Source organism: Canis aureus, chromosome 25 (genome assembly GCF_053574225.1).
Source record: "Canis aureus isolate CA01 chromosome 25, VMU_Caureus_v.1.0, whole genome shotgun sequence".
Lineage (NCBI taxonomy): Eukaryota > Metazoa > Chordata > Mammalia > Carnivora > Canidae > Canis > Canis aureus.
In genome coordinates, this window is record NC_135635.1 from 2,184,443 (window position 1) to 2,200,378 (window position 15,936).

General features: G+C 51.4%; 1 protein-coding gene across 1 annotated transcript; it reads right to left on the minus strand.

The window, feature by feature from the left end:
- Positions 1 to 8,885: 8,885 nt before the first annotated feature.
- KRT18 (keratin 18) lies at positions 8,886 to 12,788 on the minus strand. The gene is made up of 7 exons (XM_077869936.1): positions 12,294 to 12,788; positions 11,432 to 11,514; positions 10,948 to 11,104; positions 10,199 to 10,363; positions 9,971 to 10,096; positions 9,447 to 9,670; positions 8,886 to 9,064 (listed from the first exon to the last, which is right to left on the minus strand). Exons 1-7 carry the CDS (start codon positions 12,711 to 12,713, stop codon positions 8,944 to 8,946), a joined length of 1,296 nt encoding a protein of 431 aa, XP_077726062.1. The 5' UTR covers positions 12,714 to 12,788; the 3' UTR covers positions 8,886 to 8,943.
- Between the last annotated feature and the right edge of the window lie 3,148 nt (positions 12,789 to 15,936).

Genomic DNA, 15,936 nt, shown 5'->3' on the forward strand with positions numbered 1-15,936 from the left:
GGAGCCCGACACAGGACTCGATCCCAGGACTCCAGGATCATGCCCTGGGCCGAAGGCAGGCGCCAAACCGCTGAGCCACCCAGGGATTCCCTATGTTTAGATTTTTAAGGAAGAGCTAAACTGTTTTCAGAGTGGTTGTGCCATTTCGCATTCCCATCAGCGATGTAGGAGTGATCCAATTTCTCTACATCTGCTCCAGCAGTTGGTGTTGTCTGATGTTTATTTTAGTTATTTTAATAGTTGTGTAGTAACACCTCATTGTGATTTTTTAAAGAGATTTTATTTATTTATTTGTGCATGAGACACACAGAAAGACAGAGACACAGGCAGAGAAGCAGGCTCCCCGCAGGCAGCGCAATGCAGCACTCAATCCCGGGACCCCAGGATCAAGACCTGAGCCAAAGGCAGCCGCTCAGCCACGGAGCCACCCAGGCGTCCCCTTCTCGCTGTGATTTTGATTTGCATTTCCCTCCATCTGGTGATGTTGAACATCTTTGCAGGAGCTTATCTGCAGCCTGTGTACCTTCTTCAAGGAAATGTCGTTTCATATCTGTTGCCCATTTTCTAACTGGCTTGTTTGTGTTGTACCATGAAGTTTGAGAATTCGTTTTTTTTTTTTTTAATTAAAGATTTTATTTATCCATTTAGAGAGGGAGAGAGAGAGAGAGAGCATGCTCGAGTGTGTGAGAGGGAGAGAGAGAGTCCCAAATGGACTCAGTGCTGAATGGGGAGCTGTCTGCAGGCTGACCCCATGACCCCGGGATCATGACCCCAGTTGAGATCAAGAGTCAGAAGCTCAACCGACTGAGCCACCCAGGTACCCCTGAGAATTCTTTATATATTCTAGATACTAATCGTTGTAGGATATACGGTATTCAAATATTTTCTCCTAGTCTGTTGCTTGTCTTCATCGTCGGAGCAGCTTCTTTCACAGAACAAACATTTTTAATCTTGGAGAAGTCCAATTTACCAGTTTTTATGGAGACGCTGTTGATGTCAAGTCTAAAAGCTCCACCTAGCCCTAGATCTGAGATTTCTGTGGTTTTTTTTTTTTTCAGTTTTTTTCTTAAATGTTTTTTACTTAAAGTTTTATAATTTTATGTTTTACATTTAAGTTTGTGATCAATACTGAGTTAAGTTTTATTAAGACGTGAGAATTAGGTCAAGATTGTTTTTGTTTTTCGTCTATGGATGTCCAGTTGCTCTGACACCACTTATTGAAAAGGCTGTTTTCTCCACTGAATTGCTTTATGCCTTTGTCAAAAATCAGTTTGACATATTTGTATGCATGTATTTCTGGGTTCTCCATGGTGTTTCATTGGTCTGTGTGTCTACCCCTCTACCAATACCATACACTCTGGATTACTATAGTTATATATTAAGTCTTCAAATATTATAGACTGATTTTTCCCCCTTTATTATAATTTTTTTTAGCTATTCTAGTTCTTTTGTAGATTTTAGGATAACTAAAGAAGGAAGAAGCAGGCTCCCTGCGGGGAGCCCGATGCAGAACTCGATCCCAGGACCCCAGGATCAAGCCCTGAGCTGAAGGCAGATGCTCCACCACTGAGCCACCCAGGCGTCCCTAAAGTGAGTTTCTTTTAGGCAGCATATAGTTTTTTTTTTTTCAATTTTTATTTATTTATGATAGTCACACAGAGAGAGAGAGAGGCAGAGACACAGGCAGAGGGAGAAGCAGGCTACATGCACCGGGAGCCCGACGTGGGATTCGATCCTGGGTCTCCAGGATCGTGCCCTGGGCCAAAGGCAGGCGCCAAACCGCTGCGCCACCCAGGGATCCCGGCAGCATATAGTTTTTAAATCCACTCTGCCCCTTTTGGTCTTTTAATTGGTTTGTTTATACCACTCAATGTGATTATTGATATATTAGGACTGAAGTCTATCATTTTATTTTTTTTCTCGATTTGCTTTTCATTTCTTTTCCTTGCCTTCCTAATTGGTTGCTTAAACTTTTTTAGAACTCCATTTTGATTAGTTAGTCGTTTTTTTTTTTTTTTTAAGGTTTACTTATTTATTTTAGAGAGAATGAGCAAGCACGGGGAGGGAGAAAGAATCTGAAGCAGACTCTGTGCTGAGTGTGGAGCCCAGTGCAGAGCTCTGTCTCACGACCCTGAGATCATGATCTGAGCCAAAATTGAGAGTCAGATGCTTAACCAATGGAGCCACCCAGGCACCCTAGTTAGTAGTGTTTTTGACTGTATCTCTTTGTATAGATTTGGAAATGGTTGACATTTTTTTTTTTCTGGTCATCACATTTATTTATTTAGTAAGCTCTGAGGCCCTGAGATCAAGAGTTGCATGCTCTACCAACTGAGCCAGCCAGGCACTTCACTAGTAGTCACATTTGTAATAAAATAACGAGATGACTATAATAGACCGACCATTTAATTTAACACTAGAACCCTATGATCAGGTAATTATTGCCAAAGATTCCTGTGGGTCAGGCCATTCTGATTATTGCTCCAACCCTGTTGCCTTTTTTTTTTTTTTTTTTTTTCCTGTTGCCTTTTAAGGCAACCATACTCTCTTTGCTTCTGGTGGTCAGCTGTTGCCACCTGGCCTCTGTCATGCTGGGATCCCATCACTCTAGCAAACCCAGAAGCCCATTTCCATAGCGGCTCTTCCCTCTTCCTCCCCAAGCACACAGAGAAAAATTAGCACAGCACTTTTTAAGAATGCTGTGCTTCCCCTAATGGTGTATTTCCCAATGCCTCAGTGAGAGAATATTTTCTAGCCCCTCTTGGGAGAATTATTTAGGGGTGAGTGAGTAGATTGTACACGATAAACCCATTCCAACATTCCTTTCTTGGTAAATCTTTAGATTCCTTCCTCTGAATTATGCAATAGAGTTTCTTGTATCTCAGTTTCACTTATTGTATACTACCTCTGAGACCAGATTTTAGCTAATCAACTAAGGAAAGAGATAAAATCATTCCTGGCTGTTGGAGCAGGCACACTGAGTTTGGATTCTCTGAATCCATACAAATAAACCCATATAAATAAATTCAGCCCAATCTAAAACTGTGTCTTCCTTTCTGGTTCAGCACCCTTAGAATCCAACTCCATACAAATTCCCCAAGTTTGTATCTATATAAACTGGGAAAAGTTTTGCAAATCTTTTGCTTGTGAGTCTTCTCTGGGGTCAGACTTTGTATTCATTCCCCCTAGGTGTTTTTTTTTTTTTTTTTTTTTTTTGTGTGTGTGTGTGTGTGTGTGTTTTAAAGATTTTATTTATTCATTCATGAGAGACACAGAGAGAGGCAGAGACACAGGCAGAGGGAGAAGCAGGCTCCCTGTGAGGAGCCCGATGTGGATCCCAGGACCTGGGATCACGCCCTGAGCCTAAGGCAGATGCTCAACCACTGAGCCACCCAGGTGCCCCCATTCCCCCTAGTTTTGTGTCTGAGTCATTTATTACATGTTAACTATCTCAGGCGAAGCCCTTACAGAGTCTCTGAGCAAGATAGAACCAGCCTCATGAGACCAAGACGGAAGGGCTGTCTCTGGCAGTCAGGAAGATTTAGCATGGTCTGGGCATTCAGCACCCTCAAAGATATCCCAGACCTCCTTTTCCCATTTTTAGGATTCCTCCAATGCCTTGGCTTTCATATAAGACCTGGTTGTGATTTCAACTTATGCTGCGGTGTCAGGCTTCAGCTACATCAGTCCTGTGGCTACAGCCCTGTGACTACAGAGAGATTCATCTAGGAAGTCTTAGAAGCAGCCTGGTACTTTTGAGTCAAGCATCTAAAACTTGGAGCTTCCAATTTCCTTTCTCTAAGCTCACCAGGGTAGCCAAAGCAGCCAGATCCCTCCAGAGAGCCCTAGATTTCCTTTTTCCCACTGTAATGGTCTATTAGCTGTGTAGTTTGCACAAGACTTACCTTCCAAAGGCTAGTCATTCCAGGTTGCCCCAAGTGGTAAATTAAGTTACAGTTTTGCCATTACATGTGGTTACTGAGACCTCACTGCCTTGAAACCCAGTCGAGTACAGATACTATGGAAAATAGTATGGAGGAGCCTCAAAAAATTAAGAATAAAACTACCACAGGATCCAGCAATTCTGCTTTTGGGAATATAGCCAAAGGAAACGAAAACACTAACTTGAAAATATATCTGCACCCCCACGTTCATAGCAGCATTCTTCACAGTAGCCAAGACATGGAAATAACCTGCGTCTATCAGCAGATGAATGCTTAAGGAAGCTGTGGTGTGCGTATGCAACGGAATATAATTCAGCCATAAAAATCGAGGAAATCCTATCATTTGCGACAGCGTGGATGGAGCTTAAAGGTATTATGCTAATTGAAATAAGTTGGAGAAAGACAAGTACTGAATAATGTCATTTATAAACCAAAAACCATAAGCCAAACTCATAGAAAAAGAGATCAGACTTGTGGTTGAAGTCAGAGGAAGAAAGAGTTGAAGATAAGCAGCTGGCTTTGCAGTTTGCAGGTATCCCATAAGCCAAGGGATGCAGGTGGCCTCTTGAAGCTGGGAAAAAAAAAAAAAAATCAATTCCCCCTAGAGCTTCTGGAAGGCACACAGCCCTGCTGACACCTTGATTTTAGGACTTCTGACCTCCCAAACCATAAGATGACAAATGTATATTGTTTTAAGCCACTAGATTTATGATTATTTGTTATAGCAAAAATAGGAAACTAATACACCTTCTAACTCCTGATTCTCTAGATCTTGCTCTATTTTTTCCCACGATACTTACCTAATATACAATATAATTTACTTATTACGTTTAGCATTTGCCATCTGTCTCCGTCGGCTAAAATGTAAGCTCTGCAAGAACAAGGATTATTTGTCTGTTTTTCACCACTGTATCCTCAGCAACTAGAACAGTTTTTGGCACATACTAGGGGCTCAGTAAATATTTATTGACTGACTGACTGAATGGGTCAGAAAGATGGACACAAAATCTTCTGTGGAAAGCTGTAGGTTCTTGTACCATTATAAAGATTAACAAAGAAAACTTTTTTTGGTGTTTGTATTAGTCATATATAATTCAAAAGGTACAAAGGTTACACAATGGAAAATAAATTTCCCTCCCACCTTTGTTTCTTCCCACCCTAATTTCTGTTCTCATAGTCTATCATTAATTTAGATTTCTTGTATATTCTCCCAGAGAGAGCTTTGCATATACAGGCTACATACAAATGAATATACACATATTTTATCTATCTATCATCTATCTATCTATCTATCTATCTATCTATCTATCTATCTATCTATCATCTAATCTTTCGTTGTTTTTGTCTTTTAAAAACCCCGCAAATGTCAGTATATGATGCATGTAGTTCTGCACCTTCCAGCAGCATTTATTAATTTAGTATCTGGGCTGGATTGCACCTAGACAGGGGATTGGATGAGGTGAAGCACATGACTCCACATTATAACCTTGGAATGCTAATTTTCCCCTTTGGCACTCAAGGGACAAAATGGCCTGCCCTTCATGAAGTCGGTCATCTTCCCAAGTGGAGGCTGAGGAGGTTTGCCCCAGAAGCCTTGAGCTTTCCCAAGAGTGTGCAATTTAAAACAGGCACGTTTGTGACTTGCATCAGGGGGGAAGGCCATGGTCGTGACCCTAGGTACAGCTGGGATCTGAGTATCACCTTTGCCTGCCTATTGGAGTCACCAAAGTCAAATTTTAACACTTCCCAGGGGGCCCCGGGTCCTCACCCCAGAATAACTGAATCAGAATCTTTGCCGATGGGACCTGGGCCTCCGTATTGTTGGTAAAATGCCTCTGGTGATTGGAATTGGAGCCTGGGCTGAGAACCCCTGGGGTTAAGTTATAATCCACAGAAGAGAGAGCTGGGACTGAGAATCTGGAGGTGTGGTTTCCTACTCTGAGCTCCTAGCACTGTGGCCTCAGACAAGTCACATGATCTCTGGGAACCTCGGCACCTACTTCTCTGCGTCAGAGCCAGTAATACCCCGTGCCCTGCATAGCTCGCAGGATTGTAATGGGGATCAAGTGCATTAGCGCCCTGGGAACTGTGAGACATTGTCTGATGGGAGGGATAGTCATATCAGGTGCGTCGTCTTGGGTTACCCTGGTCAGCTGGACTCCGCCACGGACGCTGCTCCTGCTCTGCCAGGGGCTTTCTGCTTCAGCCTCAGGCAGGTCTGCATCCCCAGCGGTTGCTCGCAGTCCCACATCTGGCTGCCTGGCCATCAGTCTCTCCATCTCGGGGGGCCTTAGGAAGCTGGATTCCTTCTGAGCAAATTACAGTGAAGGCCAGGCAGGGCCACGCAGGCCTTCGCGGAGGTGGGGTGGGGCCTGGTGGGCTCTGGGGCTTCTGTGTGCTCGGAGAGAGCACAGTCAGCTTTACACCTACCGATTCGGAACAATGGGGGGAACAGGCAAGAAAACCACTCCGATTGCTTTCCTAAAACAGATCTCAGAAAGTGAGACTCAACCACCTGGCCTCCAAGCTTTGTCTCCTGTAGACTCCTACAGAGACTGGGGAGGAGGGCGTGCAAGAAGTAGGGGTTGAACGAGCCGTGGGACGGGTGACTGCTGCGGGGACTCCGGGAAGGCAGGCTTCAGAAGGCTGGGAGCCCCTCGCAGGGGCGCCTTGCTTTCAGCTAGACGGTTTCCTCTGGGTAGGAGCACCCAGGAGTCCAGAGACAGCGTGGTCCCTGCTCGCAGAAGCTCCAGGTAGCTTCTTGGGTAACTGGCTCAGGAAGGGGCCCTGGCTCTGTTCCCTTCGCAGCTGCCAGGCCCTGCAGTGTGAAGGACTCCCACCCTGTCCTTCCGGGGCTTCCCCACCCCACCCCTCGGGGGGCCTGTCTGGGCACAGTCTCCTGGGCTCCTACAGAAAAAGCACCTCGGGTAGTGCTGTCTTCGGCTTTTCTCCACCAAGATCCCATAGTTTTAGAGACTAAAGATTTGTTATCCTAGGATCTTCACGTATCATCTCTCCACTCTTCTGACTTCTCCCCACTATGGCCTTCCTCGTGGGCTCCTCCAGACCCAGGACACTTACCACCTGCTAGCACACTGTGTTGTGTTCGTTTATCTGTCCCCTGTCATCAGAATACAAGCTCTGTGAAGATAGTGATTTTGTGTTTTCTGTTCATTGATGTATCTCCAGGGCCTGGAAGAGTGGCTGGTACATAGTAGGTATTCGGTTAAGTTTTTGCTGAAGGATGGATAAAAATGCACACACTTTTTTTTCCTTAGATTTTTAAAAAAGATTTTTTAAAATTAAACAACAACAGATTTTATTTACACATGCAGCACATGTAACCACAGGAGAACTGAGTGGTGAGCAACTCAGAAGGAGAATTGGGATGCCTAGGCTAACTTCACAAAGGGCAATAAATTTTATTTATTTTATATATTTTTAAAATACAATACATTTTAAATCAGTGACAAGACAAGGGAAAGGGGGTTTGGGTTTATCTTCCCTCCAATCTCCTTCAGAATGTAAGTTCCTTGAGAGCAGGGATTTTTGTCTGTTTTGTGCAGTTCTGCTCCCCCACCCTCACAACACTGCCTGATTTGTGGTAAGAGCTCAGAAAATGTTTTTGAAGTGAATCTGTTTCCCTATTTCATAGGCAAGGAAACTGAAACTCGGGGTAATTTGCCCAAGGTGGTCCTAACTATTAGGAGAACCAAATGAGATGAAGCTGTCAGCATCCATCTTGTGTTGGTTTTCAGTAAAACTCACCATCTGTAATTGCTGTGTTCTCATGCAACTTCTTAAAACTGGGAAATCTCCCATAAAAATGCACTAAAATGAGTTTTACCTTATATTTAAAAAGATTTTTATTTATTTATTTGAGAGAGAGAGAGAGTGCGCAAGCTTCTGGGATCATGACCTGAACCAAAAGCAGATGTGTAACCAACTGAGCCACCCAGGCACCCCTTGATTTTATGTTTTTTTATTTTTATTTTTATTTATTTATGATAGTCCCACAGAGAGAGTGAGAGAGGGGCAGAGACACAGGCAGAGGGAGAAGCAGGCTCCATGCACCGGGAGCCCGACGTGGGATTCGATCCCGGGACTCCAGGATCGCACCCTGGGCCAAAGGCAGGCGCTAAACCGCTGCGCCACCCAGGGACCCCTGATTTTATGTTTTAAAGTAATTTCTACACTCTACGCGGTGCTTGAACTCACAACCCCGAGATCAGGAGTTGCATGCTCCACCAACCGAGTCAGCCGGGAGCCCCCAAAATGCTGTGAGCTCGATGAGGTAGGGGCAATACCCACTTTGTCTACCATGTATATACTCAGCATCCTAGCACAGGGCCTGGTGTAAAGTAAGTACTTCCTAAATATTTGTTAATATTTGTTTAAAAAAAATGAAACGTGTCCGTGTATGTCCAATTTAGGAAATTATTTTACGGTGGTTACCTCTGGAGTGGATGGGAAATATTTAATTTTATTTCCTTCTTTCTTTTTGGATTTTGTGCCTGTTACTTTTATCTCTCTCTCTCCTTTTTAAAAAGATTTTATTTACTTGCTCATGAGAGACACAGAAAGAGAGAGAGGCAGACACACAGGTAGAGGGAGAAGCAGGCTCCATGCGGGGAGCCCGATGTGGGACTCGACCCCAGGACCCTGGGATCACGACCTGAGCCGAAGGCAGACACTCAATCACTGAGCCACCCAGGTGCCCCCTTTTATCCCTTTTTTAATTTGAAAAGACGGATTCTCATCAACCATTCCCTCTTCTTTCTGAGCTGAGTTCTCAGAAGAGAACACAGACCTTTCCTCGGGCCACCCCACCCCTCCATATGAAACCCCTGGGGTCAGCAGTGATTTCTTCGGATCAGAGGAAGGACTACTGGGGTCAGGACACCTGCACACGGTATGAAAACAGCCAAGGAAGACACGAAGTGACCTCTGAACCTTTTATTGGCCTCCTGCTCCTCAAAGGGTACCCTGTTTTGCTGCCTCAACGCCTCAGAATTTTGGTGTCGTTGGTCTCAGACACCACCTTGCCGTCCACGATCTTGCGGGTGGTGGTCTTCTGGATGGTATGCAAGGAGTTGCTGCTGTCCAGGGCGTCAGTAAGACTGTAACAGAAGCCCAAGCCCCGGTTATAAACAGCTCTGCAGAGTAGCAGGGAGTCAAGGAAAGGGTTGAAAAAGCCCTCCCGATCCCGGCCTTTATCTCCGTATTCTTTTGACTACTTCCTCCATAAAAGGGAAACCCAAGGCCAAACTCCATGTGTGCTCTAAGTATGGCCGGGGCAAGGCTTACTCTCTTCCCTTCTCTAGGGTTGGGGGGGCCTCTGCAACCGTTACTCCCTTGGAGATGCAGGAGCCCTCGCAGAGCTCCACCCCGGTGCTCAGCGGACCCCAGTGCACGGGCACGTGGTGGGGCTTACCAGAGGGGCTCTGGGGAGAAGCATCTCCCCGCCCCGGCTGGTGAGGGTGGGACGAGAGGCCCATTTACCTGAAGTCCTCCCCGTCTTCCAACAGGCGACGGTAGGTAGCAATCTCAGCCTCCAGCTTGACCTTGACGTTCAGCAGGGCCTCGTACTCCTGGGCCTGGCGCTGCCCCTCTGCCCGGGTCTGGGACAGCTCTGACTCCAGGTGCAGCAGGACCCCGTTGAGCTGCTCCATCTGCATCGCGTAGCGGGTCTCGACCTCCCTCAGGCTGTTCTCCAAGCTGGCCTTCTGTGGGGGCACAGGGAGGAGGATCGGGTGAGCCTCGCCATGGAGCGGAAGGAGAGTCTCAGCAAGTTTTAGCAGAGCGGTCCGAGTCCCATGACGGCTCATCCCATCTCTTGGAAACTTGAGAACTTAGGGCGTGCCAGGTACTAGGGTCGTGGGTGGGAGCAGTGAGAAATGCAGAGAACCACTCTTTCTGAGCATAAGATTTATGAAGGAAGGGGTGGATTGGGCCGAGACGGGATTGGGTTTGGGCCGACAGAGGGCAGGGCCAGGGGGAGTTGGAGCTGGTGAAGTGAGGCTTACCAGGTTTCTCATGGAGTCCAGGTTGATCTCCAAGGACTGGGCGGTACGTCTCAGCTCCGTGAGGGTCATCTCAGCTTCTCCGATCTCAGCGGTCTGTGTGGTGACCACTGTGGTGCTCTCCTCGATCTGCAGGGTGGGTATAGTCCTCAGGTCCCCCCTCCTTCGCCTCCCTCCCACAGCCTCAGGCCTCTGTGTCTAGCCGGGCACCCAGCCCTTCCCCTCGTGCACCTGCTGAGACCAGTACTTGTCCAGCTCCTCCCGGTTCTTCTGAGCCAGCTCGTCATACTGGGCCCGGATATCTGCCATGATCTTGCTGAGGTCCTGAGATTTGGGGGCATCCAACTCCACCGTCAACCCAGAGTTGGCGATTTGGTTTTGTAGACCCTTTACTTCCTAAAGGAGAGAGGATCAGAGTGAGGAGAGACTCGGGGTCAGAGCTCCGACAAGGCTCCTCTCCTGCAACTGTCCCTCGTGGGAGACCTGTGGGATCAGCTGGAGAAAGCAGCAGAGAAGATTCTTGGTTTTATACTCTGGGCGATGCCAATCCTGGGTTTTCTACTGCCGATGAATAAAATGCCACCCACTCTGCCCAAATCTATCACCTACAGGTGGTTTCTCTCCCTCACTTCACTCTGTCCCTCCATCTATCCTCCTTCCACAACCTCCTCCTTGTACATTCTTCCAGGAAGCCCTCTCAGCGCCACCTGCCCTCACTCCTCCAGCAGCCCTCACACGTGGTGCTGGCTGCTTCTATCTTTTGTCCTCTCCTCGCTCTCTCACCCATGTCCCCTTGACCCCATCACACTGCAATTCAGGTGACCGAGTATGGCAATGATCTGATTAAGGAGAGCCCGGGCTGGTAGTTCTAAACTTCTCTGCCAGCTACTTACAGGCAGGCGGCCTGTGCCATCTAGTGCCCTCCACCCCCGACTTGTTTGGCTTCCTCCTTCCCGGCCTGGCCAGGGGCCCCTGCTTGCCTCCTCGTGGTTCTTCTTCATGAAGAGCAGCTCCTCCTTGAGAGCCTCGATCTCTGTCTCTAGCTGCAGCCGAGTGACATTGGTGTCATCAATGACCTTGCGGAGCCCATGGATGTCGCTCTCCACGGACTGGCGCATGGCCAGCTCCGTCTCATACCTGGGGGCAGGGGGAGGGGAGGCGATCAGAGGGCCTCATTCTGACCCAGGACCTTCTCACTAGGCCATCTGAGAGCGCCCCTGGCCCCCGCAAACCAGCCGCCGGAGTCTGGATCAGGTGGTAATCCTCTGGGCAGCCTTCTCGGTTCTTGGGGGACAATGTTCGTAGACTGGGTTATATCCGTGAATAAATACATGGAGCCTAGCTCCTACCCACCCCGCTCTGACCAGAGCCAAAGATCCCGCTGTGAGCCCCCGCCTGAGTGGCCCAGCCGGCACCAGACGGTTCTTGGGGCCACCCCGGCCTCCCCAGCAGCCCCAGGCTTACTTGACGCGGAAGTCGTCAGCTGCGAGCCGGGCATTGTCAATCTGCAGAACGATGCGGGCATTGTCCACGGCACTTGCAAAGATCTGGGGGATTGGGGAGAGGTGGCTCCGTGAAGGGGAAGTCAGTGATAGGGGCCGAGCCTGGCAGTGTTGTGTCTGAGTGGAAACTTCTCGATCCCAGGCATAGTCAGAGGTTCTCCTTGTGCACCCACCCCCTTCCACCTGTGCCCCCTCACACTGTCGCTCCTTTCCTGGGGCCCCAAATTCCAGAGTTCCCACCGGTCTCCCACCCCCCCTTCTCCGAGGCCTGCCTGCCCTGAAGTCAGTCAGTCCTCTCCTCGGCCCTCTCCTGGTATTTTTTTCCTAGTGCACCTGTTCACCTCCCCCCTGCTCGCCCCCATTGGCCCCTCCCACAGGTAGGCCTCCTGTTTACTCTTAGATGACTCAGCCTTAGCCACATCCGCTTAACCCTCCAATTGTCCTCATTCAGGCAGAAGTCAGGTGTCCAGGTCCTCTTTCTGGGGCCTTATCTGCCGTCCCTCCCTCCATGCCGTGGACTTCCTCTGCAAGACTCTCGCCCCTCCCCTTCTCCCCTTCGCCTGGGAAAGGGCCCTGCCATGCCCAGTCACCGCACTTGGAGTCCCTGTAACCGGCGTGCATGTGCGGGGGGGGGGGGGGGGGGGGGGGGGGGGGGGAGTCCAGGGCATGCACCCCCTCCTTGTGGAAGAGGGGCGGGGTGGAGATAGAAAGCAGGAAGGAGTCGGACACCCCACCCCATTAAAATTCCAATCCCTGGGGGAGGAGGAAGAAGCCGCCCACGTAACAGGGTATGCCGAGGCTCTGGGTTGGGGTGGCCCCCTTACCTGAGCCCTCAGGTCCTCGATGGTCTTGAAGTAATGCCCCCAGTCTCTGACCTGGGGGCCCTTCTTCTCCAGGTGTTCCCGGATTTTCATCTCCAGTCTCTGATTATCAGCCTCCAGGCTCCTCACCTTCTCCAGGTAGGAGGCCAGGCGGTCATTCAGGTCCTGCATGGTCTCCTTCTCGCCCTGGATGCCCCCTATGCCCGCCAGACCCCCGGCCATCCCCGCGGCCAAGCCCCCGGACCCCCAGCCGCCCCGGAAGCTGGTGGAGCGGGATACGGAGATCCGGGAGCCCGAGCCCCCTGCGCCTGCATAGACGCTGGCCGCGCTGCTGCTGATGGGTCGGACCCGGTGGCTGGGCGCCTGCACGGAGCCCAGGGACCGGTAGTTGGAGGAGAAGGTGGAGCGGGCGGTGAAGCTCATGCTGCTCGGAGGGAGGGCCGGAGGGCGACTCGGGAGGCCAGGGCTCAGGCTCGGGCCAGGGACGGTGCAGCGTCCGCCACCGAAGTTATATCCTGGCAGGAGTGGGTGGGGACCGCCCGGCAGGCCCCGCCCCCCCCCCCCCCCCAGGCTGGGCTGCAGGTGCACCGCGGGGGTATCGCGTCCCGGGCCGCGCCTCCCCGGCCTTCCTCCCCCGGCACCCAGCACCCTGGCACCCCGCACCCTGCAGCCAAGGCCGCCCTCCACCCCCCGCAGAGGCGGTGAGCAACCTGGACGGACCAGGGCAGCAGGTGGAGCCGGCCCTCCACGCGGAGTTTGGGGCAGGAAACAACGTCCTTAGATCCCCCTCCCCAGGGTACAGGAGGTCCCGGCACGTTGGAATTTGGGGGTTTGGGGAGATGATAAGCGAGTGACGTCAGGTGCGAATCTCTGAACCATCCTCAGCCTGCAGCCCAAGTTCCCACCTGCGGAGAGCATCTGGGGGGGTCCTGGAGCCCCAGGAGTCGTGGGGAAGGAAAGTTTGGGGTTGGAAAGGAAGAGAAGCTCAACCCTGAGTCTCCCATCTGCCAGTCTACACCACGACCCCCGCCACACTCGTTTCTCAAACATACCCCCTTGCACCTGTTCATTAGCACGCACGCACCCACGCCCCATCGTAGCCATGTGTATTGTCAAACACCCACTCGGGGTCAGGTCACCCACCAAGTACGAACAGGCCGGTTCTCGGAATCCCCTCCCTCTTGGTCCCCTCCCCTCCCCTCCCCTTCTTTCCCCTCCCTTCCCCTCCCTTTCCAAGGAAGCCTGCCGTCAGCGGGACACTTGGTAATTTAAACGCCCCGAACACTCTTCATTTCTAAACACGTGTGTGTCAGCCTTACCCACACCCTGGGGTCAACAAACACTTCCTGAGCGCTTTACAGTCCAACAAGTATTTATTGGGCACCTACTGTGTGTCAGACCCTCCTAGAGTTGCTGCTGGGAAAACAGCCCCAATAACAGAGGCTGAAATCCATCAAGGGATCGCAGGGGGTCCCACACGGTGTAGGGTCAGCCCTTGTGGCCAGCCCCCTCCCCATCCTTACTAGGATTTTTCTGCAGGTGTCCCCCCCCCTCCTGCCTCTCCTCCGTGGACCTCAAGCCTGTCCCCCAGGACCTACGTAGGTAAAAAGGATGGGAGCAAAGAAGTTCCCACTGCTCCGTCTGGGGCCAGTGGCCATCCCCAGCCGAGTGAACCTGGGGAATCCTGAGGTACAGGGCCTTCTGGTCTGTCACCGCGAGCAGCCCGTTTGTCCAGCAGGGCCTGACCTGGTCCACTCGGCTCTGCTCTTTGCTCTGGAGTGGACCTATTGATTCTTATCGAGCTGCCAGCTGAACCGAAGAGATTGGGGGCAGCCAGGAGGGCAGGCCTGGGGGAGGAAGGGATAGAGCCGGGCCAGGGGACCGGCCGGGGAGGCACAGCTCAGATGTGGGGCTTGGCCCTGGTTCTCCCGGGCCTGCTCTTTGGCTGAGGAAAGCCCCGCAATGTGGGAGCCGGCCAGGGGCGCACCAGGGCCTGCGAAGGCTAAGAGGCAAATGGGTGCAAAGTAGCAGGCAAATAGGCGCCCGCTCGCTTTGCATGGCAGGCTTCTGGGGCATGAGAGGTGCCAGCCAGTCAAGGGTTCCTCCTGCCTTCACCTTCGCCTTCCCCCGCTGGGTTCCAGAACCGTCGTGTTGTGCAGACTTGTACGGTACCCTACACAGATTAAACGTGCGGTGTGTTGCCTTGGCTGTTTTTGCTAAGCTTCGGGTCAGCCAACTTGGACTCTAGGCCGGCTGTGTGACCTTGGGGAAGTCACCTCACTCTAAACTTCGGTTTCCTCACTCGTACGGGGAGAATAATAAAGCCCATCCGCCCAGTCTATCTCCTTGAGTGCCGGTGGGTGTGAGTGTTATCACTCCTCCATGAGACGAATAAATACCAGTTACTTACTGCAGAGTAGTAAGTCCTCCACACGTCCAGGAGGGCCGAGGTGGGGCGACAATTTAATTGTAAAGTGGTTCAATGATAAGAGGTCTAAGTCACTTAAGACCCTTGGGGGACTTTAAATTCCACCAGGGATCAGGCCCAGATCCCAGGATTCTTAACCAAACTCCTGCCCAGATACTTCTTTGATCCCTACCCCATCCCAACTGCTCAGGACCTTTTGGGGCCGGAGGGGGAGAGCAGCCAGCTGGGTCTTATCTCCCATAGCTGATGTCTATGGCCACATTCCTGACCTGTTGCAGCATCGGGCAAATACCAGCCTCGGGCTTCTAGCACCGGCTGGCCTGCCCTTTCCTGCCCCTTCCAGACTGCCGGGTGATTCAGAGCCCTTTCACTCCGAGGGGGGTGAGGGGGGTGGGGGGGAGTTTCGGCTGCAGATTCCCAGCGCTGGGGCCGCGGAGTGGAGTCCAGCGGTGGCCAGGAGGGAAGGGGAACAGGCGTCCAAGCGGGAGGGCCCTGGGAGCCTGGCAGGAGGTGGCCTGCTGAGACAAAGTCTGGGAGTACAGAGGCCGCCTCTAAGGGGGGATTGCATTCTGGCGTCGTTCCGCTGAGGGGGAGCGGGAACCTGAGAGGCAAGTTTACCTCCTGAGTAAGCTCCGAGATGACCCTGATAAGGGGTCAGCCCTTTCCTCCCCCTTCCCACATTCTCCATCCGAGGGGGAGGGGGAGGGCCGGGGCTAACAGCCGGGCCAGCTAGCCGGTGGGCTTAGGGGTGGGGATTAGGGATGGGGAGGGTCTGGGCCCTGGCAGCCCTCCAGGGTTTGCTTCATCATTTAGGCTGGAAATGACCTACTGGGCCCTGAGGAGGGAGGTGTCTAGAATAGCAGCTGAGGTGTGAGGGCAGGGGTCTGTGGCCCAAACAAGGAGGGCAAAATATCCTTCCATCCTCCGGAAGGACTGGGGAGGACTTCAGAAGGGACTTCCCCCAGGCGTGAGTGAGTGTTGGAGGAAGGGAGAGGAACCTCCCCGCGGTGGGGAGGTTGGAGGCGGTGAGGTGGGTGCAGGGAGCCGGTCCTGGGAGGCTCCCCTCAGCTCCCCTCGCTGCTGCCACTGAGAGAGCCCAGAGCTGCAGAGGAACCAAGGGAGCACGGGGCAGAGGGGGACTCCCTGAGGCCCAGCCCTGCATCTGCCATGTAGGGGGAATCTCTGTCAACGATTTTGATTTAAACAATTAAGGAAATA

Bases quoted from the DNA above. Each gene is read 5' to 3' on its own strand.
- KRT18 (XM_077869936.1), bottom strand. From the start codon at position 12,713: ATGAGCTTCACCGCCCGCTCCACCTTCTCCTCCAACTACCGGTCCCTG. The intron at 10,364-10,947 runs GCAAGCAGGGGC...TCTCTCCTTTAG, and splicing joins TGAAGAAGAACCACGAGGAG to GAAGTAAAGGGTCTACAAAA. The intron at 9,671-9,970 runs GTAAGCCTCACT...GTGCCCCCACAG, and splicing joins TGGACTCCATGAGAAACCTG to AAGGCCAGCTTGGAGAACAG.